Genomic DNA, 27353 nt, shown 5'->3' with positions numbered 1-27353 from the left:
CGATTGCAATAAATACTACTTATATTCATATCAAACATTCATTTTCAATTTTGTATTCAAATATGTTATGCTACTAAAAATTACTAACATTATCACAATTTTTCTTGGTAAAAAATTCCTGGAAGGTAACTTATATTTATTTTCCTTAATTTGTAATAACGTTAAAAATAAAATATCATAAGAATCAACAGATTAACAGAACAAAAATGTTCCACATATTTGATTTTAAAAAATGTCAATAACCATAAGTGATTGATCATATAGTTATTACTATTATATCCATGTGTAAAAAATAAGAAAAAAATATTTTTTAATATTAGGCAAATTATAAGAGAACATAATTGATGATACTATTTTTTTTATCATAAAATAAAATAACTCATTGAAATAAAATTAATTTTTTAAACAACGAGTGATTATCAAAAAGGTCCAAGGATAAACTATTTCTTGTTATCCATTCATTAACTTAAAAGCTTAAATAAAACAATTGTTATTTTTGTGATATTCTTCAGATTTTGTAGAAAATGTAATATTACAATATAAAATAGTGACATTTTTTTTTGGCACAAAAACACTTAACAGTCTTATATAAATAAAAAATAATCACTTTTAAGGTCACAAATACAGACAAGCCCTATGGGCATTCTATGCATTGTAAATATAACGGTTCTGTAAATTGTACGTCAAATAAAATAATTACAACATTTACATTGATTTTTTTTTTTTAAACATAATAACATAACTAATTTATTTACATAACACATGTTTTGTGCTTATATAACCTCATTTGTGAAATTCCCAATTTCATTAACTGAAGAAACTCTAGATCTTAATACATTTTTGTATATTATGATGTAATTTTTCATTTTATATTATTGTAATTAATTATCATTGATTTAAAAAGTAAATTCAATAATATAATATAAAAATATATATATATTATTTCAATATTTTTGATATTATGAATGGCAGGTAACAATTATATGATGAATAAGTAACAAAAATTAAAAGGTTAAAATGTTAAAATGTTAAATATTATTCATTATTAATGCACGTGGTCTGGTATAACAAGAAAAGTAACATGTAAAACCATTTTCAGAACATTTTTATCATTTATCATTGCAATTTAAAATTAACCTATAAAACTTAAATTATAGACTTCTATGTTCTATGTTTATCTCTTTGAAGGATTACAACACAAGAATACATAAATTACAGTATTAGTTCTTTAAACTCTACTATGTAAAATCTTAAAGTAGGATCTTTAGTAGACAATTGCTTGTTTCTCAGTTCATGAAATGAGAGGCACATATTGCGGCTCCTTACATGAATTAGGCTATTTCACAAATGGGGTAAAACATTTGTATTAAACAATTATTATATAAATTAATGCCCCACTTTTAAATAGTGTATGCATATACTTACACCCTTTTAATAATCACTCTGTTTGTATTATTCAAAAAATTAGAGATTGCTAATGATTCCACAAGTATATATAAAAAAAAAACTTGAACAGTTATAAAATGCTAATACATTTTTATAAAATTGAGTATCTATCATTTAAATACTTTCAATATGTTTTTTTGTATTCGTATAAAATACTTTTGATATAAGATTCAAGATTCTTTTAACTTTGTTTTAAAAGTCAGACTGTGAGAATAGATCATAATTTATGTCAAAATTGTACTAACAAAATTACTGAACATGTTGTGAACTTTAATAATAATTCTTTCTTAAGTTTCTTATACAAATTAAGTTGGCCAATAACATAGAATATATTATTTAATTTAAATTTGAGCGAATCATAAAAGTGCTATATTTTGATTAAGGACATTACAGTTTTTTTGATTGAACGGTTAAATTATACTTTGGTCAGTTTTGTTAAAGGTCAGTCAATTAAAATAATATATGTATAATACATAGGATAATCAATAATAATGGAAGACTTCAAAAGTTACGGCATAAATCCAAAAACTAGCAAAGTCACAATTATTGTTGCCTCAACATTAACATGGACTAGTAAATAGAGGTTTGTATATTTTTAACATATAACTTAAACTGTAGGTATTATAATTTTAAAATAAAGACCCAGATTTAAAATATGCAAACAATTTAAACTATAATGAATACATTGCTTATTTATGGTAAAAACTATTTAGAGATATGTAGCACGTGAATCGGACTAAAATGATCCAGAAATGTTGGTTTCATATTTCATATTGTTGGTCCCATAAATACCTTATAAATATGTGTTGTATTATAGGTATAAACTATATAATATGTGCAAAATATAAAATGTACCTATTTAGCAATTTAGGATTGATTTAGAAGCACTGTTTGGGGCTAATTACTGCGGAAATTAAAATATGAAGTTGAAAATCATAAACAACAAAAATTAAAAAGAGTGTTCACTTTGAAATTTCAAAACACAAGAACAAAACAATTTATATTTGAATATCCCTACTAGGTATATCATCTTAATAAACTCACTACTCAGACCAGTCATCAAACGATGTCGGTGAGAGTTAAAATCACAGACCTGTGTATTTGTATGTATATGTGTGTGTGTGTGTGTGTGTTTGTGTGTGTGTGTGTGTGTGTACCGCGCGCGATATATATTGTGTACCTATATATGTATCAAGTATTATATAATAAAATACAATTATATTATATCATTTATTGTGTATAGAGACACCGAAAATTCAACTCGTTTATCACATGCAAGAACCAACCGCAGTTCAATCGATTTACGCTATAGATCACACCGTAAAAGCTGTATAAATTGTCGGTGTCTCTTACATCGTCTGTTACATTTATATGTCTAGTATATACACCGAATATATCAATCATTTTCGGATAACTTCGTGTCAACGGCAAAGAGTAAAAATTAAATAACAATTTTTTTGTCTGTACATTATACATGACTTGCGTCATCAAACGTGTGTGTGTGTGTGTGTGTGTGTATGTGTGAGTTAAGTGGCTAAGCAGAAATCTCGATCGTTTTGCGGTGGTGTAGCGTCCTCTCCTCCACCATTACGCGGCCAACAGCACGCCCGGCGTTGACGGGGTGGACCTTCTCTGCCGACGTTTGGTGACCCACGGCAGCAGGCAACACCGGACGATGGCCGTGAGGATGCCGACCAACGTGGTGATCAGACCGGAGAAGATCAACACGAACTTGTACTGAGACGCATCCGCGCCCGGCTTCAGCTGAACGAGCCCGACAATCAGCAGTATGGCCCCGATCAGTATGGTCACCACGGCTATGTGCAGCACGGACACCTGTGGCAAACATATCCGTACGGCATTTGAGACACGTTTACGGGTCGGCCACACGAATAAACAATTTCTCGTGTGGAATTTGCAAGTATCATGTAAACGAGTACCTTTGTTGTCCTGCTCGGATCGACCGAAATGGCTCTATTTCATGCAGTTTTTTATTTTTATACCCTGGTGAACATAAATAGAATATAAAACAAAATAAAAAATGCAAAAACAAATAAATGAAGCAAAAATAATAATAATAATAATAATAATAATAATAATAATAATAATAATAATAATAATAACGAATTAACGACTAATAATAATATAATTACAATACATAACAAAAATTATACAACCAAGACCGAATAATTTATTTTATTTTAAATATTCGATTCACGTGATTTGTTCAAAACAAAATAGCAATAAAAGATAAAAAAAAAAATGTAGAAGATAAAAGGTAATATATTTTATTATCTTATATACGTTCATTCGCATGCGTATACAATACACCATAATAATATACTTACGTACGTCTAATGATGTTTTAAATATTATTTAAATTACAATAATACCTACATTGTTATATAATATATGAAAATCTTATAGATAATTATATTATAACATCGGATTTTTAACTGTGGGGGAAGAAGGTGTCCGTGGCGATGGTGCAGTTATACAGGTGTAACAGAAAGAACTGGCAGATGTAATAACTTTTCTTCTAATAAAATATTATTAAAAACAATTTGTTTTTATTTAATGTACTCAAAAGTTATTACGTATTTAGCTAAATACATTTGTATTTGTATGTTTTTTTATTACATGCTGTATGTTATACACTTATACACTTGTACTGTGTTTTTTACTGAAATGGATTTAGATCGATTTAAACATAAGAGTTTTCAAAATGTTTTGAAACAAGTAACATCACACCTAATACAATTACTATCATAAATTATAATATATAATATAAATACACGGAGAGTTTGTGGATTAGGAAACTTTTGGAACGTTAAGACTACACTGTGCCTGTGTACCTATACGATTGAAAATTGAAAATTACAATATTCCTCACGTTTTCTCGAAAGGTACAAGGCGTGCGGTGTACGATAATCATTTAAAAGAGAAGGGGTTACTCGCCGTAATATTAAATACAGCGCTAGTTTTCACTCTAAAAGTTTAACGAGACATTGTTTATAGGAGGACATTAATACATAAAAATAATAAGTATTATTCTCGCTTCTCAGTAGCGATGCCGAGTGGCTGCGTGTGAAAGGGCCCTTATTCGGTGAAACGGATGAATAATAATAATAATAAAGAGCCATATCACGCGGGGTTTTCGATTGTCCTCCCACGGTCCCACCATCGTAAGCTCTCTCAAAGACGTGATATTATAAACTGCACCAACCGGACACCAATAAGTCCGTATAACTGAGTATTTTTAAGGTAGTATGCAAAGAGAGGACTTTGTTGCATATCAGTTATCGCGGCCTCAGTTGATTTTTGTTTGTCAAAAAAATAAATGTTTATCACACACACATATGACATATACATAGTTTAAAGTAATTATTATATAATATGACAGGCAATTTTTATAATAATCATTTAAACTTTAAAGACTAGATGGAAGGAGTAGGTATCACACATTTTGCAGGGTACCATACTACCATAATATTGAGAATATAAACTATAATGCAAATTGCAGGGTACAAACATTTTACTATCTCAAAATAACTTAATAATTACTAAAAAAAGTTCAGTCGTATATAGAATACTATTAAATATTAATGTAAGATTATTATCTAGGACATTGCATGGGATTTTTATTATATTTTAAATTCAAAGCGAGTTATGGGTAGGTTAAAACTGTAAATTGTTTGTACGTCTGAAAATACTCATAACTCGCTTTAAATTTAAAATATAATAAAAATCCCATGCAATGTCTTAGATAACACTTTTACCTTTGCATTTTTTTTAGGTGGATCACTCTAATTTTAGAAATTACAGAGTAAAATGTATTATTGTGAACGTACAATTTACCATGTTATACGTTTGTAAGACAGAGATAACACATGCGGGTGTGGAGTCCTCTTAAGACGAAAATAGTGTTATAATTACTTGAGAGGATCATACAGTGGTGTAGAAACAATTTTTTTTTACCAAATAAAATCAATAGATATAAATGGCCGATTTACGTTAAAAAAATTGCAGACGTCAGCTAGCTGCCTGACGGCTGACTGATACATAATATTTACCAAAGGACTGGTCTTAATAATAACCAAATACACTATACAATATATAGTTGGCCCTTTGGGTAGGTGGGGACATGTGCGAGAGGTGGTCGGCTTACTTTTGAGCAGACATAGATATCTGGCAGTGATGTGTTTTGAATGCACGGCGGAGACGTGATCGGCGTGCCGGTCTGAGAATGCGGTGACTGCAGTGTTAATAGACTTGGTCTCCGGTTTCCAGTGGTATTTGATGTGCCTTCCCGGTCACCGGCGTTCAGATTATTCACACATACCACTTTTTTCTCCTGCCTCCGCCGCTCGTGGCGGACGGCCACAGCAGGCATTGCTCCAATCATGGTAATTTCGTCTGTATTTTGTATAAACCGAGTAAATAAAATTAAAACGAAAAAAAAATACATTACAATGTTGAAAAAAAACCCTCTATTACATGGTCCAAAGAGTATTCTACATATTATTGTTTATTTATTATTGTCATAATATATCAGTGATCAGTATCCTCCAAACGACGTGCAGAACATGTCACAAATAATGACCAAGGTAGTGAAGCAAGGGGGTTAGAAATCAGCTAGTTTAATCATATTCCTTAAATCCAGAATGGCGAAAAAAATGAAACCCAGTTGGCACTCATCATTTTGTTTATAATCATTCGAATATATTAAGTTTCATGTTATTAGTAGTAGTGCAGTATAGTATAACTATATAGTATTTAACTTTGTGATTTGAAAACATTATTACTTTTACAGTTATTAATAGTTATGTGAGCTTCAAAAAGTTGACTCACAGTACACGATTTCAAGACTCATCAAAATAATTTACCTGCTGCTGTTAAAAAAAAACAATTTAAATAGCCAACACTTACCAGGATATATTATTAACAACTAAGTACATATTAAAATATTCTTTTTCAATCTTTATACAGAGACGTACGCAAGGCCGGCGGGGCTAACGGGCTGAAGTCCCCTCATTGCCGGGATTATTATTATTTCAAAAAATATATATTTATCAAGTTATAACTGTAGTAAACTAATAAATAAGGATGTAAATTTATATATGTTGTAACGGAATAGCTGAACCTATATAAATAAGAAATGGGACAGTGCAAACAGCCGTGCTGTACAACAGTAGGTTACAAGTGGGTCACTGTAATGGATGGTGTTTAATTTGAATCCAATGATATAAAATCATTGTATACGAAAAACGATTCTGAGCGAAGACGGTCTGTAAGCCTATAATATTACTTAGTCATTTAGAATATTTGATGATATTATTGTGATTAAAGTAATTTATTTTACTATTAAGAATAAGTACTCACTACAATTGATTAAATTCATTTTTGCCAAAAAAAAATACATTTGAAAAGGTCATTGTGTGTTTAAATATAAAATATAATAGAATACTCCAAAAGTTTCACGAATAATATTTATAAATAACAACAAAATAGCTTAAATCATTATTTTTGGTTATTTAATATGTAGGTAATTAAAAAAAAAAACGGTGCTCACATTTTTTAAACTTTTTGGTTATTGAACAACCTACTTGGAACTTTGTATTACATTTTCAACTATTAGCTGTAAAAGTCGAAAATTGTTAACCATACAATTATTTTTAAATTTTGAATTATATAAATTTTTCTTTAACTGCTTATAAAAAAAAATAGTGCAAATGTATTTTTTTTTTTTAGTTACATTAAAAACCGAAATCATTTTTTTCGAAAACTGTTTTTGCGTAAATATTCCCATTTTTCCTTAATTTTTTGTTTGTTTTTCTGCCACTTTTGAAAATTATTGGGTACTTTTTACTTTTGAATCCGCCAAAGTGATTCACTTTCCTATCAGGGAAGTTGCTGTTAAAGAAAAAAACCATCGTTTTACCATCCCAAAATGTAATAACAGACACAAAGAATCTAAAAAAAATCTTAGTAAAAACCAGTGATACAAACCTATAAAATATCATATTTTGGCGTCTATCAATATTCACATGTAAAAACCTTTAAAGGGGTTGTCTGAGCACTACTGGTGAAGACGGCATGTAAGACCAGGATATTTTAATTTATCTTAATATTGGTTTTATTGGTAATAAATAATAATATAGGTAGGTTGAATTAATTTTTGCAAAAAACTTTATATTTTCACAACTATTTTTCTAAGATGATCAGTGATTTTTTGGTTACAGCATGAACTACTTTTAAATTTAAATACTAAGGATTTGGCAATATTTTTCACAGCTTTCAATAATTAAAAACAAGCACCAATCGGATGAATGTTTTAATACTTCATAAAATACCTATTATAATTAAAATATAAGTACTATAACTACATAAACACTCACATGGACTTAAACAACCACATATGAAGACTCTTTTCTCTTTCGCCTCAAATCTCAAGTTAAAACATCACAATAGCACCTAAACATATTCAGAAATAAGTTGTCCAAAATCAAATGCTAATTTCTTGTAGAATACCTATCAACAATGGGTATTAAAAACCAATTGTAACAAAGAAAAAAAACAAGAAAAATAAAAAGTATAATATGATTAAAAAACTTTATTTTATTATTTTGAATATTAAAATGTCAGTAATAGTTGTTTTTATTTAAATATGTAAAGCAATCATAATATATAATAAAGTAATTTTAAATTAATTAATTCTACTGAATAATTAGCAGAATGATACAATAATTTATAAAAATTTAATATTCAATGCATTATTACATAATATATGCCTTATAATTATCATTAGTTAGATATATAAACACAAAAATCACAGTGCAAGTTATTTCATTCAAGTCAAGAACATGGTTCAAACCAAATAATAGTTATGAACACAGAGGTAAATTCACTAAACATTAACCAAATTAATTTATATGGAAATTAAAACCATAGAAACAATAAGTTTTAATCTTTAAAGTGGTGTTGATCATAATTGTATAATAAATAGCATAACTTAAAACAATTAATACTTCTTTGATCCCCGGTGTATTATTTTGAATAATTTAAAATCAAGAAAAGTGTTGAGCAAGAAAAGTACAATGATTTGCAAAAAAATATTTGTTTTAACTAAAGGTGGAACGTAAATTAATATTTTCAGTCTTCCAAAAGAAATTCTTCATGAAATATTTAATATACATTATACATACTCATAAATAATTATTATAAAATTAACTCCATAGTAGTATTATGATACGATTATTGATTCAATGATTTAAATTACTTAACAAATTTTTCTAACATAACAAAAACAAAAACAAAAACAATAACTAATTGTAATAATATATTAATTGCTTATCATTTTTTCCTAACAAAAATTAAAAATTGTATAACTTAGGCTAGTGATTTCACAGTTAAGGGTATTTTTAAGTTGACAATTCAATTTTCAAACCAAAAATAGTATAATACAAGCAAATCAATACGTACAATATTTTTTTTTTATCAATAAAAAGTTGACAGTTTACTAGATGTGATGTGCATTTATAGTTAATTAACAATATTTAAACACAAAACTACAAAAGTCAACTAAATAGTATAAAAATATCAAATTACAAGTATAAAATATAGGTTAGGTTAATTAAATATTTAAATATTAGGTAATTAAGGAAGTCAATGTATATAGTCATTCATAAACAGGCAAATAAAATAAATATAATTTAAAATGTAAATAATTTTTAAATTTAAATTAAATTTCTTAAAAGTAATTTATTTTCATAACGGCTTTTTTTTTTTAACTACTTATTGAGTTAATTTGTTAAAACTTACTATGTTTCAGTTGTGTCATAACACCGAGTTACCAATAATTCCCTATTGTATGCATTATGTGATCTGCCTGGATTCTGCCTCTCTGTTTCAAGATTATTATATTGATCAACAGGTCTATACTCTGAACCACAGGCTTCTTCTTCAGCTATTTGATCAAGATCTGAACCAGGAGAATTTTGCTGTTGACTCTGACTCTGACCCTGCTGTCTTGCTTTATACTGTTGTTTTGTATGCATAGCACCAGTTTCTGCATCTGGTACCAGTCTTCTACCTGATCTTGTTCTGGTCAATTGGCGTTCCACGTACGCAGCTAAATCTGATTCTGCTTTGCGGGTTATGAAATGATTCAACACAATCAAAAAGATTCCAATTATACTTGAAGTTATACCAGTTATTACAAGTTCATTAACCCAATTTTTTGAACCCCATGAAACATAATCGTCAGGTATAATGCCAGACCCGATTAAAAATAGACCCAAAACTAGAAAAACTACACCAACATGAAGCATGCCTATGCTAGAAGCAACTTTAGTATCGAGCATTTTAGGTGGTCTCTTCCTTCTCCTTGGCCCTTGTGATAGGCTACCAACTGATCCATGGTATTCTGTTGGACTTGTCACTGTAGATTTAGAACCATGAATACCACTTTCTATCGATTGAGAACTTAAGCGACGTCTTTCCATGTGACGTTTAAGTTCTGCTCGTCTCTTACGTTGACGGCGAATCGCCAAAGCTGACTGCAAACCAAAACTATGCATTCTAAAAAATAAATATATAACACAAATGGATAAATCGATTATTCTAAATTGATGAGCATTAAATTTTATTTTGAGATTAGAAATGTTCTTACCTGATCTATGAACGCGACTTTTGAGCTTAATTAAACTTTAAAAAAACTAAGCTTTTAAGTTTGTAAACAGTAAGTGTAACACGATATTTAGTAACATCTATTCGTATTATTCATAATTGATGTGCCTATATTTAACACTAATCACATATTTCGCGAAAAAAAACAAAACAAAACGCAATAATACAGGCGGTATCGAACAAATGTGTTCAACAGACGACGAGATAATGCGAAAATAAAGTAAACAACGTAAGACCTGCATGGAATAATCAAGGGTAGTATAGTAGGTAGGTAGAGTGGAGTATATAGTATTGATCTACAGTAGTGACGGTAAAAACCGTTCGTTACCATAGAAACTGTGAGCGTAGAGTTCGCGATTTATTCCATACTATGCCAATAGCAAATTTTATTTATTTTTCCGTATTCAAATACATCATTGTCTTACGAAATGTAGTGAATTTGGGGAGAAAATGTCCACGTCACTTAACAATAATAACAAAATATTTTTTTAATATTGAATAACAAAAAAAAACAATAAGTCTTGTGAATTTGTGCATTAAGTGCCTATTCATTTTACAGAGTAATAAATAATAATGATAGAATATAGACTCTATTAATATGGACAGTCCTTATTTGCGTATTAAAATAACGTATGAAACATTTAATATAATACTCATTTGGCTGATGCGAGAAAGAAAGAAACAGACAATTTAAACACCTAACCTAGCTTGTTACGCTGTAAAAAAAAAGTCCCCAAGCTCCACTAACCGATTCCGTTGTTAATCTATGTATCTATCGAATCACTGATATTAAAACCAAGGGCGCCCTCAGAAGTATAGGCCAGGTGGGGAGGAGGCAAAGTCAAAAGTCTCTGATATTACATCACATATTTTTTATTTGTTTTTTTACTAGTAATAAAACATTTATAAAACAATTAATATTAACTAAAACAGCGGGAGGGCATGGCCCCTCGCCACCCCTCTACGGGCGCCCTAGATTATAACCGTTTACGATCCATGTATGACATACTTTGATAGAATATATAATATCAATACACATTTAACATTTGTTACTGTTGTTACAGTTACATGTGATTTGTATTTAAATTTGTTTTTTTTACTTTTAGTAGTTATTACGGACAATGTTTGAGTTAAATAATTAATAAACAGCGCTGAAACCAAAGCACAAACTTCTGATCCCCGAAGTATGACATAAAAGTTAAAAGTATAAAAAGTCAATATTTATTAATAGGTACGTTGGTTACAATTTACATATTAATGCGATTTATAAGCATTTAAACGTAAATAAATAATAAACCTTAGTATAATTAAGTATTTCGCAAGTATATAAATAAATATATTATCTATATTATAGTACAAAATAAACATAGTAAAAATGATCAAAGTACACGAATCTTGTGGAATTCGTTTGTTTACCCAGTATTCCTCCAAATTCCAATTATTTTTACTCCGGATAAGAATATAACAAAACATTACTAACTAGAATTGTTTAGAAAAATTAAAATAGTCTTGCAGGAGTAATTTTTAATTGGAATAATAAAAATCATGTAAAAGTGTAGTCATGACTCTAGAAATAAATCGTCCTAGTCCCTAGATATGTGAGTAATTAAAATAGTAATAACAATAACTAACAATAATGTTTTCATACAACAACTACTTTTTTTAAAAATACTTTTTAGGTTTCTAAACCCAATTTTGGGACATTTTATATTTAGGCCTTGAAAACTAAAAAGTATTTTAGCGTCCCCATTCTAATTATATCCTAGTCAATTATACATTTAAATATTCGGGTACGAAGTTTTTAACTGCTTATTGACATTGTGCCCGTTCATTAGTTACCAGTACATATTTACATGTAACGATTTTACGATTGTTAATATTAAGATGTTTATTTATTTTCCGTATAGTTACCGTACGAATTATAATATAATATATGATATATCATGTATGTTATACTATACTATGTTATTAAAGTGCATTGAGTTAATTAAAATACGTTTAGTCATAGGGAATTTGGCACTCTCGAAAGTCGCAGAATGAGCATTAAATTTGTTTAAAACTTTTTTGTCTTTTTGTTTTCTTTTGAATGATTACGTATATTTTATTTTACTTGGTTTATCCTAAATTAGTATTTAATAAAGTTAACTTAAAACATTTGTATGCATCAAGTGTACGTGTTTTTTTTTACACTAATGAGTACCTATTCATTGGAGTACATGGAGTATCATCACTTAACGTTAACACTTTACGTGTAGATTGCAAAAATTATGTTAGATCACTTACGAATACCGTTACCAATATTTCATTATATATCGCAACCCCTCCCCCAATTCCACACAAAAAATGTGTTTTGCGTATAGCCATACAGTTGCTTACTTCTAATTATGCTTATAAAATAATAGGCTTATAAATAAAACATATTTTTATAAAGATATGTTTACTCGATTATTGCAAAGCATTATGTGACTAAATAATTTAATAATTATTAGGTCGCAAACATTGATCATACCTACAAATTATCATTTTATTTTATTTTTTTACAGTGTTATTTTGTTGGGATTTTGTTTGTATGTCCCAAGTACACAGAGTAAGCTAGCCCTAGCGCATAGCCTGGGCTGCATAACTTGAGCGCACACCCCATAACAATACATTTTTAACATAAGGAGGTAGACTTTCAAATCGCATGTGTCAACTGTTTGGCCGCCCCCACTATATTATGTTATAAGAATATAAATATAGAATATGATGTAAATATCTAACCTAGTAAAAAGTATCTATACAAGTAGATAGCTGTATATTATAAATAACCCAAATGATTAATGGCTAATACTATCCTGGAAAAAAGTGCAGATCCAGCTACTGTAAGCATACATGTCCAAAATACCACATAAACTTCTCAACTCGCTTTCAGATTAATTCAACAATTTGAAAACAAAAGTTAATGAGTCAGTCATCCCACATCACTTTTTGCACTTTTATCAGCTACCCTAAATGTGCCTGCAAGGTGTCATCACGTTTAAAAAAATGAAAGGAAACCTCAACATTCTGTCTCTCCATCACTTAAATGTATCATTAAATATTTATTTTCACATATAGAAAACGCTAATAGAACATTTATGGACCTAATGGATTATCATACAGAAATCAGTAAGGCTTCTAACATAAAAAACTTAAGAACCATACAATTATTCCGATCTATATACTTGTGTAAAGTTACAATCATAAAGGCTGTTACCATGATTTATCCAGTAGGAAAGGGGCTAGGGGGCTTTAACTCCCCCCATTGGCCCTGTTTCGGTATAAATCGTATATAATAAAGGCAAAGAACAAACCATTATATTTCTCAAAACAGTTTTGAAGAAACATTTTATGTGTTATAAATTATTTGTAGAGGTTACTACGGTTACGAAATATAGTGATAATGACCTAATATAAAGTAACAGATATCAAATTCTGGTTTACTTTGTTTAGCCCATAATATATTAGCTAGGTAGGTAGAATAATATAAGTGATGATTCGCCCCCCCCCATTGAAAAATACTAGATACGCCATTGGGCTGTTAAGCAAGTCATAAATTTATCACTGCATTCTGACCTCAAACTAAATATGATTACTGAAACAGCAATATTTTACACACTAAATTTCACAAAATGGCCATAATAAGAAATTGTAGAACTCCAGAACGCAACCAAAAAATCCAGTAAGGATTTTCACTGAAACGGAAATCTTTTTAACAAAACCTCTTAATAGTTAGGTGTCTCAGTTTCATCAATTCATAGGTATTCATTTATTGTATATAAACATCACATAGTGTAGTTACTGAATAACAATAATAATAAAAATACTATCACAAAAAATTTGTATATGTTTTAGTGCTCAATTCAAATTGCAATAATAGCAAAAAAACAAAAATAAATACATTTTTACAGAGGTAATTTCTGGCTTTTATCATAATTAATAATTATCATAGGTTTCACTGCAACACCATTGACCGTTAGTAATACATTTATACTTGTTATTATAACGTAAGATCATAAAATAGATAACACCTTATAAAAAATGTAAACTATAAACTAACTAATATTGTAAATTCCATACCTAAATTATATGAACTTTGTAAGTTAAGTAATTAATTCTAGATAAGAACAAAAATTACATATTTATAGTGTTCGAAACTAATTACTATAACTTTTATATACATACAGTTAATACACAGAAAATAATATAGCTGAAAAACTAAGTATGTTTAAATTGTTTCTAACGGATTTCATATTATATTCTTTATTTCCTACAGAAATTCTGATTAGAACCATTTTTATTGAATATGATATTGCTGTTACTCAAAAATGTACTTGGGTAAAATGTAAAAATTTAAAGTACAATATTCATGTTCAATGCAACATTCAAAATTTGAATTTCTAATTATTAGTATTAATTATCAGAAGGTATAATAGTGCCAAATAGTTCATTAAGCTATTTAAACTTGAATGTCAAATAATTATAATGGGTAATATAACATACATCAGTTTTAAAAATAAATTATTAGTTTCTGAATATTTTCAATTATTTATTAGGCTATTTAATTTTTTATCTAAAATAAATTGAAGCAATGTTAATTTTTTTCCAATCAATGTGGTATTTTTGTAATACATTTAAATTTAATATATACTTTTTAATCATAACAAATTTTGTATTAGAACAAAACAATGCATTTACAAATTTAATAGGTACCAGTTTGAAAAATTATTTTATTCAATTTAAAAATAAAAACTATACAATTATATTATAAAACATAATTATATATGTTACTAATTTTTATAGAATAAAAAGTGAACAATTTAATTAAAACGTATAGGTACATTTAAGCAAAGTGTAAAAAATAGTTATTATTTGAAATATAGTAGGTTCCAGAATACAAGAAGAGGGCTTCAGCCCCAATCCTCCCTTAGACCTTAAGTACTTAACATATTTCAAAGATTACCATAATTTTCAGTTTATTTACTAATTTTAGGAGGTTAGAGGAGCAATACTATACTTAAAACATATTATATTATATTGCTTATTGACATTCAGAAATGATTGATAATCGTCATGGTTTATGCAGTCCTTAATTGGCTTAATTGTAGAGGTTGGCTTAAACAAAAATATCATGAAATACAAAATATGAACAAATGGGGATCACTCATTGGAGGTTGGAAGCGTTATGTGGGCCGACGGCCAGCTTTTTCAGGGTGGTCAGAGGCCCCCTCATTTGTATAAATAATTATTATGTAAGTGTGCTTGGCAAACGATACGGAACCAGGTGGCAGTATTGTGCTAAACAGATCCCAGGTATCCAGTTTCCGGTTTTTTGAACGGATAAAAAAAAGGTTGAAAGCGTTTGGCTTTGCAAACTGTAGGCGGTAAGGAGGGAATTGAGATCAGTTCATAACACATGGTTTACAAAGAAGACTGATTATCTAAATATCATGGTTATAAAACAGTTAATATTTCCGTTAAAATATTTTATTCACTATAAAAACTTAAACTGAATTTTTGTACTTTAAGTAAATTTAGTCCCCTCCGTTTTTAATTTCTAGATCTATGTCTGAGATAGTAGGTACTTAATGAACTAGTAGAGTAGGTAGTCAATTGGTATACATGTATTATTTATAATAATGTAAATAAAACAATAACATTTATAAAAACTGATTGAAGTCTGAGAGCATGGTCTAAAACTATTAATAGGTAAGTGATATTTTTTTTTATAAAGTCAATAATTACATTGTCGATTATTGAAATAAAAATAGTAACAGTTTACAAATTAATAATAAAAACTAAGACATTGTATGAAAATTAAATAATTTTTATTACCCTATGATAAAAAATTAACAGATCAGTCTTTATATACCTAACCTTGGGGTATAGTAATAGCAACTAGATCCTTTTCCCTAGGAAAATCTACCTGGGCATTCTTAGGGAATAAGCAGAACATGTTGTGTCCTATAGTAGGATGCAATATACTTTTTCAAACATTTAAGTATTTCCGCCAAGTTACACCAATAGTACTGTACTCAAATGTAAGTACCATAATTATTTTTAAAGTATTAAAAAACTTTTATAAGTGTAATTTGTCAGTAATCAGTTTTTAATACTTACATTTTAGTTTGGTATTTTTCTAATTTACCATTTACAAAAATATAAAACTAATTAATATTTAAATTAAAATTGTTTTAATTCATAACAATTAATACATTTTGAGATGATTCAAGATACAAACAAAAAAAATAATAAGTATATACTTAAAGGTTTATACTTTAAGGTTATTTTTATTTTTTAAAGTATTATTTACAACACTGGCCCGAGTCATATTCATAGAAGTGCAGGTCATGCTCTGTACATTTTTAATTTGTATTAATTAATTAGTTTTGGAACAACTAGGGTGGCCAAACTTAACAATCCCAAACATAGTTTAGTCCCCTTGTTTAACAGAATATTTTTATTTTACAAATTGTAATATCTGCTTTTTTTAATATAATAACTAGGGCTACAATATTCTTAATTATTGTACTAATAACTAAAAATTAAATTATTATAAATAATATATTTATAAACTAAATCGGGTATAGTTTAAAATTAATTTATAATATGAATAAACATGACTAATAACTGCTATAAATATAAATCATATATAGGATATAGGTACATATACACAGGATACACTATACCTAGTCATTAAAATAATTATGAAAAATATTTAATACAATGTTTCCCTTAACAATAATTATGCTATTACATTAATCTAGTCATATTGTATGAAGAATTATTAAAAATTAGATATCGTGGACTGTGTACTTATTTAAACACTGTACAACTCTATTTCATTAGTATGTTCATAAAATACCTAGTGCATTTTCTTTAAACTATAATTCATAAATTCACTAGAGCGTTCACTACTCACTACCTAGTTAATTTTAATTGTTTCCAAAAGGTAAATACTATACTATATACTATATAGCTGCAAATTGCAATATTGAAACTTAAAATACAAAAATCAAAATTATCTATGTACCTAATCCAAAATCTAATGTTTGGACTATGGGTCTTATATGAACCCAAAAAATTGTAAATACACTACCTAGTGCAGACGTACCAACGTCATAATTTAAGGAACTACATTTCAAAATCTAGACTCCAACATAAATGCTATTAACAGGATGACAGGAGAATGTCTTAAATGTATTACATAAGCCACAGTGGCATCAAATAAATATTCCACTCACGTAGTTTGGTGTTTCGGTATGAGCCTCCTTGCAACAGGTACTGAAGTTGCAATCCCGGCTTGTGTTTAACAGTATTCATACACCCTACATCAGAAGGAGTAACATTGTAACTCAATGGTTATACATTTGTATCATTATTATTCATATAATTTGATGAGAACGTTTCCTGAAGTAGAAAACTGCTCTCATAAGGAATGCTGACCGTTTCCTTTGATCTGGCGTGGAAGCGATAACGTAATGACAATGTCTTCCTATTAGCTGGAACGTGTGCTGCCGGATACCATAAACCATTTAAATGTTGTCATGCTACTCAAACAATGATCTCAAGAAGCCCCAGACACGATCGATAATATTACAACAATAACAACAACAACAATTAAGCTAGGTACCTATAAGCTATAGGCTATAACCTATGCAAATCCTCGATAGTCAAGGCAGATGCATCGTAGACTGACGTTAGTAGATCACTTGCAATTGCTCTCTGCTCGAAAGCTTGTCTACCTATCTATGCCCTCAAGTCTCAAAATTATGAATTAAATAATTTAACTATTACAATATTATTTATATATTATTATTTATTACTATCACTACGATAATATTGTCTAGAATGCGGTAATCAAATATCAAAATAATTATAGACCTATAATATTCCGATCACGGTAACTACCGTATACGAAAACTACCGTATAGTATCCCCCGTCGGGTGTCGGTGTGACGTCATACGGAAATTGCTGCTCACGCTCGCGAGTGGGTCGCGGGTGTGCGCGCTCGGGTTTGGGTGAAGGGGATTATCTATTCAGCAGCAAGCTGCTGTGATCGGGGTCCGGAGATACGTCAAGCAGTCCCGTACTTCCCGTACGCCCGTCATCCACGGCCAATGCGCTGTTATCACAGACCAAGGAAATCTTTTGTTTTTCAAATCTCACAAAAGACGCGTTATCATGTTTTGATATTATTTTAATAACAATATGTCAATATCGAATGTAGATTTGTAGTTTGTATGAGAAGTCGAGAAATATTTTTTTTTTCGTCCGCGAATAGGATCTTTTTCTGAATCTACTGAGGATCAAGGCTCGACTGCGACGTTCGGTTTATCAAACGTATCTGGCACGAATAACCCAAGTACGGGAATAACTTCGTCAGTTCTGGTTCCGTGCTGAAAACGTGTCATCGCGATCGGTGTCGTCCGCAACTAAACGAGATTTGTCAACGAAAAATTTCGTTTTCTCCGAGTACAGTCGTGAGGTAAGAAACGACCATGATCGAATCCATGCTATCAATGCTGCGATAATGAAGTACACTGAGAGGATCTAAAATGAACGTTCCATACATCAATGACACTTTTAATATTAATGGTAGGTGTACTTTCTAAGCTTGCAAAACATTATAGCAGGCAACAACTCTGTAAACTATGTGAATGGGTTTACAAAATGTTTACTGATAATTATTGATCAATAAATATTTATATTTGTCAGATCTCATCCCTTATAATTTCAAAATTGAGATCATATTCATGTTGTTTCTTACTAACCCAATATTTAATCAGCGTTTGCCACTTCTAGGCTCTACGTCCAGTATATTCATTCCTTTAAATATAGTACAATATATTCATTCATTTTACACAGCAAGTTTCTACTTTCAAATGTAATAAGGTACCTACTAAGTCTAAGCTTGGAAGCCTTTAAACAGATGTCTACTCTTTCACATTTAAAATTAAATATTATTTTTTAATAACTAATTCTACTCTGATATGCCTATTAATCAAAAAAATAATATTTTCCTTATATTATAAAGAACATTTAAACTAGATGTATTAAGAATTGTAAAAATTAAAATGTTTAAATTTAGTATGTATAAAAATATTAAGTATAATAATATTTATGTGCTTAAAACTATTTTTGAAATTGAATATAAATAATTGATATGCGTATTGTGGATAAGTAATTCTTAAAAATAAATAACCTTACAATATTTGTTAGAAAATTAAATACATAATAAAATACTTGAATGTAAAGTAATAAAGTATTATTCTGAATATATGTGTTACTCATTAATGGAGCTTGATAAACTTATTTGGAGGGGCTTAAGTCTCAGCTGTATTTTTTCATAATATGTCTACCATCAATGATTAGTCCAGACATGGTTAGCGCGCAGATTGAGGCTATTGTGCTGTTGAACTGCCTACCTTACAGTAGAAATTTGTAGAAATAAATGTACCTGAATAAATGCATTAATAAAATGTAACTCATACTTAGTCAAAAAAGTATAATTAAATGTTTTAAATATATTTCCATGTATATCTAGGTTAGGGTAGTTCATTTATTTTATGAAAAATTATTAATGTATTTTAAGGGTCTGTAAACATAATAAGTACAGCACGAGTCTTGGGAGCCTAGATCCACAAATATGATCTACTAGGATAATACTACCTAATATATGTATTACATATATTTTACATACATTACCTAATAAAATATAGTTACAAATTTACAATCATGTTTTAAATCCACCACAGTCCACAAATAATATTTATAGGTAGGTCATATTCCATAGCTTTCTAAAATCATACATTTTAATAAATTTGAAAACCATGACACTATATGTAAGTTAATAGGTAATTAAATCAATGAAACAATAGAAATTTTAAATGCAAGGATTTTCTATACCTTCAAATACATACTGATATGGTCTAGGATATGGTGCTGGTCTATTTTAAATGCGGTACCATACCTCTGCACCTCTGCACAATTAAAATTATTCATACCATTACTGAACTTTTAACATAGTTCTAAATATAAGTTAATTTAAATACATATTTCTTTTATTATTATTCAAAAGTTGTTTTAAGTTTTAATTATACTCAATTGCTATTATATTTTTTAAAAAAACATCAGGTATAAGATTTGTTTTTCAAATTGCCTAATAATGGAATATTATCTCTGTAACTAGTATATAGATACTATGGATAAAAATTAAAACCCCAACATTGTACATATAAGTTTTGAAGGGAAATATTCCATTATTATAAAGTAAGAAAGAAAAGTTTTAAAAAATGTTTTTTTTTACATGCTTTACATTAACAATTATAAATTAATATTTACTTAATGCTTGAATAAAAAATAATTATAATTGATTACCTATAATAATTTATCATCTTTGTTTTAGAACTTTCAACTGATCAACAAAAATTGTTAATCGAAATTAGACGTCGTAAGGCAGAATTATTACTTGAAATACAGGTTAGTATACAATTTCATGTTTCCCATACGTCGTTTTGATGCATTAATTTAACCTTGAAAAAGATTCATCAAATAAAATTGTATCTGAAAACATTCTATTAAGTTGGTGTAATTTAGTTAACTTTGAAAATGATACTGAAATCAATTTAGATGTTTAAATTATTTAGAATAAAACAATCATGTCTAATTGATAAGATTAATATTTAATTAGTTTAACTGTTTAACACTATTATTTCATTAACTTTCAATAGTTCCTATGTAATTTAATGTTGGTCTATTGATCTAGCATACACATTATTGTATTTCTTATTATAACTAAGACAAAAACAATATTTTTATTACTTTCATTATTTATTTGACAATTAGGTTTCAAGTATTTTTGCTGTTGTATTGTGTTTAGTTTTGTTATCTTTGTGTCAAATTCAGTAATAAATACCTAGTTAAAAATATTAAATTTAGTTCGTATTTTATATGCATACTATATTTACTTAACCAGTATAGAATAAAAAACCATTTTAGAGTTATTCCAAAATAAAAAATATTTTACTTATAAACACTTTTAAGGACAACTAATAAGTACTTAAATTACATCATTTTTAGGATTTTTAAAATTAAACAAAAATATTAATTTTAAATAATTCTCATTCAGTTAGGTATAAGTGCCTATTAATCTTTAATACATACTCACACGCTTTAAATTAATGCATGATACATTTTATCACATGTATTTATCTAATTTTATATTAGTACTTGAAACAAATAGATTAAATTACAACAATTTTTGTAATTGGAAATTTACATTATTAATTTAGATTATATCATAAACTTGGTATGTTATCTATACTATATTGATGTATTATGTCTAACTTCAATATTAATTACTAATTTAATAAACATTCCTAAAAAAATAAATATTTCCATTCTTAATTTTGATAGTTTTCAGATGTATCATATACTATATACCTACATTAAAAACAAAAAAGTTGTTTTATTTTATTAATATTGCATTTTACATTATTTATAGCTTGAGTTTATTACTGCAGTTTTAAATGTTGAGGATAAATTGTATAACAAATCTTAACATTTTGTTTTATTTTTTTAGCAATTGAAAGATGAGTTATCCGAAGTTGTTAGTGAAATGGAAAATATGGATTCCAATGACGATAGGTAATTGTTATTCATTATATCCATTTATTTTAAATGTTTCATATAGTAGATTCTTTTTTAATGAATACTATTTTTCCTTTTGTTTTAGTAAAAATCAAACCAAAGCTAAACAAATATCAATTGGTCGTAAAAAATTCAACATGGATCCAAAGAAAGGAATTGAATTTCTTGTTGAACATGGTCTACTAAATCACAATGAAGCTGATGTTGCTGCTTTCCTCTATAAAGGAGAAGGATTAAATAAAACTGCAATTGGCGATTATTTGGGAGAGCGAAACGATTTTAACGAAAGAGTTCTAAGAGAGTTTGTTTCCCTGCATGATTTTACTGATCTCATACTGGTTCAAGCTCTAAGGTAAAACTAAATTATATATCTGTAAACTAACTATAATATTAAGGGCTTAGTACTTAGTTTATGTAATATTAAAATGTGTTGTACAGACCAATATTGTTTAAACTTCTTCAAGGTTAGGTTATGTAATTATATGATTAGAAAAGTTATTACAATTGTTAATAATAAGACAATAAGACAAGGATTCTGTTTAATGATTTCTCGTATTAACCTATGTCATTGTAAATGGTTTTACTAAATATTTGGGATGTAGAAAAAATATACTTAATATAGAGTAATACTTAATTATATTAAATGTATTAAAGTAGTGGTTCTTTCTTTTATTAGGTGTTGAAACAACAATGTAACTTTTTTAAACACTGTAATTACTTTTCTTTTGTATTTATAATTATATGATTAAATCAAAAGTAGGTAATTGAATTACCCGTCTAAATATATAAATAATTAACTTAATGTTAAATAATAAATACATTTATTATGAACTATTCATTTTTAGACAGAAGCTTGATTAAACAATATTTTATTTCAAACAATGACAAGTTAAAATTAAATACATTTGTAGTTGATTATAAGGCCATATGTCCATTAGTAAATCATAAATTTAAATTAATCACCAAAAATATTAATTTTAATAGATTCTACTGACTATTTAATAAACTATGTTATACATTTTTTACATTTTAGACAATTTCTATGGAGTTTTCGACTTCCCGGCGAAGCCCAAAAAATTGATAGAATGATGGAGTGTTTTGCAGAAAGATATTGTCAATTAAACCCCAATATTTTTACAAATACAGGTAATATGCTTAGAAACTATTCTTGATAGTAAAAATAAATTGAATTTTTTTTATAGATACTTGTTATGTTCTGTCATTTGCTATTATTATGTTAAACACAAGTCTTCATAACCCTAGTGTCAAAGATAAACCATCAGTTGAACAATTTATACAAATGAATCGTGGTATCAATAATGGTGGAGATTTACCTCGAGAACTTTTAATTGTAAGTTAAGAATTTTGTGGAAATTTTTTTTAAAATATTTTTTGTAATTTTTTAATATTCTTTTTCTTAAAGAGTTTGTATGATAGCATTAAAACAGAACCTTTTAAAATTCCTGAAGACGATGGTAATGACTTAATGCACACATTCTTCAACCCAGACAAAGAAGGATGGTTATGGAAACAAGGTATTATACTTATATCGGATTATGCAATATCATACACTTTTATTATAATGTAAAATTTTTAGGTGGCCGTTATAAAAGTTGGAAGCGTCGTTGGTTCATTTTAAATGATAATTGTCTGTATTATTTTGAATATACAACCGACAAGGAACCTCGAGGAATAATTCCACTAGAAAATATTGAAGTACGAGAAGTATCTGATCGTCATAAGCCTCATTGTTTTGAGTTGTATGCTGCTCCTGGAACTACAGACTTTATTAAAGCTTGTAAGACAGATAGTGAAGGAAAAGTAGTTGAAGGTGAGAAGAAAGATAACAATTTTATTTTTGCACTGTGCACATAGTTTTGCTTATAATTGTTCAGTTTTCCGATTGAATACATTCGCACTCTTGGTGTTTGTAAATCATACTAAAAAAAATATGAATGATATTTTTACTAAAAATATTTATAATTCTTATGTATAATATTCAAAAAAAATTATTTTGTATACAAATTTGAATTCAATAATGCTATTTTAATTAAAATGTTAACATTTTTACTATTGATTATTTTACAAACTAAATATTTATATCATCTTTAAACTATTGTTAATTATACTAATTTATTACATATTTTAATTGATTGATTATATTGTAGGTAAGCATACTGTTTATAGAATGTCAGCAGCTACAGCCGAAGAAAAAGATGAATGGACAAAATGCCTTAAGTAAGTTATAAGAAGATAATGACGGTTAAGGTAGAGCAAGTTAGACTTACATCATCAAATTTGAAGACAATCAGTTTTTATTTAAATTGTAATTGCAAATTACAGTAGAACCTCTGCTATTAACCCTCCATTATTTAAACAAATATCCAACACAATTTACATATCCAAATGTCAATAAGCATTGAAGCAATTGTACACATAATTGTATATATATATAAATGTAATTAATATTTATAATAATTCAATATATATCATAATATAATACTGTGAATGTTTTTTCATAATATGTATGAACATATAAATATACAGTAGAAACTGTTCATAATGACATTCAAGGGACTAGTCAAAGTTAGTCATAATAACCATTTGTCATTTTAACCAAAATAATAAAATTTAAAAACTCAATTATAAATTTATTTGGACATAATATTGTATAACAATCAATGTGTCATATTTTTATCACAACTTTGTGGCTCCAACACTTACAGAAAAAGTTGTTCTATTATTTTAAAATTAAATGTACATTGTAATGTTGTATTAAAAAATCTGTCATCATAGTTTGTATTATGCATAAAAATCATGCAGTATTTTTTTTCAATTTTCATAAAATTTGTTTTTAGTGTTTAGTAGGTTTGATTGTTTTATTACCTTTGATAAAAGTTTAATACAGGTAGTATAGATAAAATAATTTTTCAATATAATCTCATAACATCCTTATAGTCATCAGGCAGACGTCATAATAATACTCATTGGTACGTACAATATAGAAGTTTTCCCGGGACCTTCAATCTAAGGTCATTACAACCCGATAATGTCACCACAACTGGTATCATTGTAAACAGTTTCTATTGTAAATGTAATATGCGTGTACATATTAAAAAGAATCAAAACAATTTGCAGTTTCCAAACTAGGTGCAGTCCTAGTTAATTTGGATTATCAAGTTTCAACTGTACCTACAGTCTCTATGACACAGTGTAGTATAAAGCCTTTAGTCTAATTCAGAATAGTCCAATACACTGTATTTGGCAGCCAATGTATATATTTATTTAAACACTGGGGTCTTCTAAAAGAAAAAACATTTTTATTTGTAAACAATTAACATGTTATTACATTACAGATTATTATTAATTTATTATTGTTATTAGTTAATTGCCACAGTTTCCCAACAACTTATTGCTGTTTTTAAAAATATGTTTACTAGATAAGAATTTTAAGGGAGGATCAAAAAAAAAAGCTTTCATTGCCACAGGTTGGAACATCCTGGTATAGTTTATCTTTGTTATTCTCATGTGTCCAGTTATCACTTAAGAATTTGATTTTAATTAATTTTCTAATTGCATATTATTATTTTTTCGATTCAAAAGATTGCTATTTGTACACTTCTAACAAATATACTAAATACGCTGAATTTATTTAATTGCTTATTGCATAAAAATGATGTTTCTTATCACCTAACCTAGGCAATAATGATAAAATCATAATTATAATCATAATTCATCTCAATCAATTTAGATTGCCAAAACTGTCACTATGTCAACTTGTAAATGTGATTATTTTTAATAACTGATTATTACCATTTTCAGACAAAGTATTAGTCATAATCCTTTTTATGACATGTTAGCAGCACGTAAAAAGAAAGCACAAAAAAACAGTGTTCATGGTCGAAGCTAGCGTCATTTACTCTACTGTTTAAAACAGTATTTGGTAATTTATAATTGCTTAACTATTAAATTTAATTTTTTTAAACTATAAAACTGTTATTATTTAGAAAATGTATGTGCACTTATGTTTCCTCTCTCTAGCCCTCCAGTAACACTGCATATTTGTGTTCAGCAGAACCAATCGTGTGTTGTTGCCTTAATATTATTGTTAAAATTAGGAAAATTGTCTGTATGCTAGCTCAATTTTGAAGCCAGTTATAATTATGTATATTACAATTTTAAAATGCTTATATATTGTAGATACATTTTAATATTGTATAACAGCCAATGCATAAACATAGATATAAGCTTGGCAGGACTTTGAACCCCAATTAACTGTGATATAAATTGGTATATAAATTTGTATTGACATACAATAAAACGATTCCATGTACTAAATAACTAGAACTTAAATTATTATTAAACAGCTATGGTTAATTAGTTCATATCTGTAAAAACCACAGTTATAATATTTAATAATATAGGTTACTGAAAATTAATTTTGATGGTGAGTAGCAGCGGTGATGGGGGAGGAGGAAAGATCACCCATTATATTATTTTCACTATGTGATCTTTTAACCATTAATTATATTTTCAATAAAGACAATTTCCTAATCATAGATTATTAATGTACTATTATAGGTAATACCAACAATTATTCATTTTATTTAGAAATTATATGAGATAAATATCAAAAAATTAATCTGAGTGTATTTAATTGTAATTTATAATCACTGAAACTCCCAATACCTAAATTTCAATTTTTAACACCAGAAAATTAATTTTATTTGGGTATCAAAACTCAAACAAATGTTTAGAATCGGAATACTCAAATTCCACTATTTGGGTTCAAACTTCAAAACCTTGCTGGACTCTTATATTTGTATAAAACTATGAAATATATATTATAAATAATAGTTAAAAAAACTAATATTTTCTATTCAATTTTATAAATATTATTTTTTTTATGACAACAAGTAAATTACATTTATGTAATTTGTATGTACTAGTTCATACTTCTCCGAATAAAAAATATATCAGTTCATCATTTATATAATAATAGAAATACTAAAGACTAATGTAAATATTGTAAATACGATCAAAAACCAATAGATAATGGTGTGTATTTCAAAAGTGTAAGTCTAGTATTTAATCACTTTTGGCATCACAAATGTACTAGTATTGACAATTGAGTGACAATACCAATCAGAATTTATTTTATGGTTTTTCTTAGTAAATATAAAACTTTTATTTAGCCTTATAAAACTAACAATATTGGACCAAAGTAAACAAAATACATTTAATTTCATTAAAAGTAATATTAATCATAAAATAGTAATTTACTATTTATAACATGGTATATCAATTATCATGGACCGTAAAAACTGTATATAAATAAATAAATTACTAAAAGTAATAGGTAATAAACAATTTTAATATTATTTTTTTTTTCTGTAATGTTGAAACAGTTTTTTAATGAAATTTACTGTTGATAACAACTTTAAAAATAGTTTTTGTCTGCTTAATGATTTTACTTAAATATTACATAAACAATTATTTGAGTTTTAAAATGTATTTTTATTTTTAGTGTACACTGATGTATTCATAT

The 27353-nt window shown here is 27.7% G+C and overlaps 3 protein-coding genes across 5 annotated transcripts; 1 reads left to right on the top strand and 2 right to left on the bottom strand.

The window, feature by feature from the left end:
* Positions 1-304: 304 nt before the first annotated feature.
* On the bottom strand, positions 305-20613 carry LOC111038098. Of its 2 annotated transcripts, none has more exons than XM_022321046.1 (4): positions 20534-20613; positions 17397-17480; positions 5615-5862; positions 305-3282 (listed from the first exon to the last, which is right to left on the bottom strand). In XM_022321046.1, the coding sequence occupies exons 2-4, from the start codon at positions 17473-17475 to the stop codon at positions 3034-3036; spliced, it is 576 nt and encodes a 191-aa protein (XP_022176738.1). In that variant the 5' UTR covers positions 17476-17480; positions 20534-20613; the 3' UTR covers positions 305-3033. The 2 variants fall into 2 exon arrangements, with proteins under 2 accessions (XP_022176738.1, XP_022176728.1); XM_022321036.1 differs by lacking the exon at positions 20534-20613 and adding an exon at positions 17599-18088.
* On the bottom strand, positions 8200-11368 carry LOC111038088. The gene is made up of 2 exons (XM_022321027.1): positions 10118-11368; positions 8200-10026 (listed from the first exon to the last, which is right to left on the bottom strand). The coding sequence occupies exon 2, from the start codon at positions 10023-10025 to the stop codon at positions 9267-9269; it is 759 nt and encodes a 252-aa protein (XP_022176719.1). The 5' UTR covers position 10026; positions 10118-11368; the 3' UTR covers positions 8200-9266.
* Positions 18221-27353, top strand: LOC111038071 (cytohesin-1). Of its 2 annotated transcripts, XM_022321011.1 has the most exons (11): positions 18221-18751; positions 20562-20635; positions 21738-21802; positions 21891-22157; positions 22839-22951; positions 23008-23156; positions 23229-23340; positions 23403-23636; positions 23974-24043; positions 25628-25748; positions 27333-27353. In XM_022321011.1, the coding sequence occupies exons 1-10, from the start codon at positions 18712-18714 to the stop codon at positions 25713-25715; spliced, it is 1212 nt and encodes a 403-aa protein (XP_022176703.1). In that variant the 5' UTR covers positions 18221-18711; the 3' UTR covers positions 25716-25748; positions 27333-27353. The 2 variants fall into 2 exon arrangements, with proteins under 2 accessions (XP_022176703.1, XP_022176709.1); XM_022321017.1 differs by lacking the exons at positions 18221-18751; positions 20562-20635 and adding an exon at positions 21430-21464.

Source organism: Myzus persicae, unplaced genomic scaffold (genome assembly GCF_001856785.1).
Source record: "Myzus persicae strain clone G006 unplaced genomic scaffold, MPER_G0061.0, whole genome shotgun sequence".
Lineage (NCBI taxonomy): Eukaryota > Metazoa > Arthropoda > Insecta > Hemiptera > Aphididae > Myzus > Myzus persicae.
Note: the sequence above shows the minus strand (reverse complement) of the source record. Positions and strands in the feature narration are given on the sequence as shown.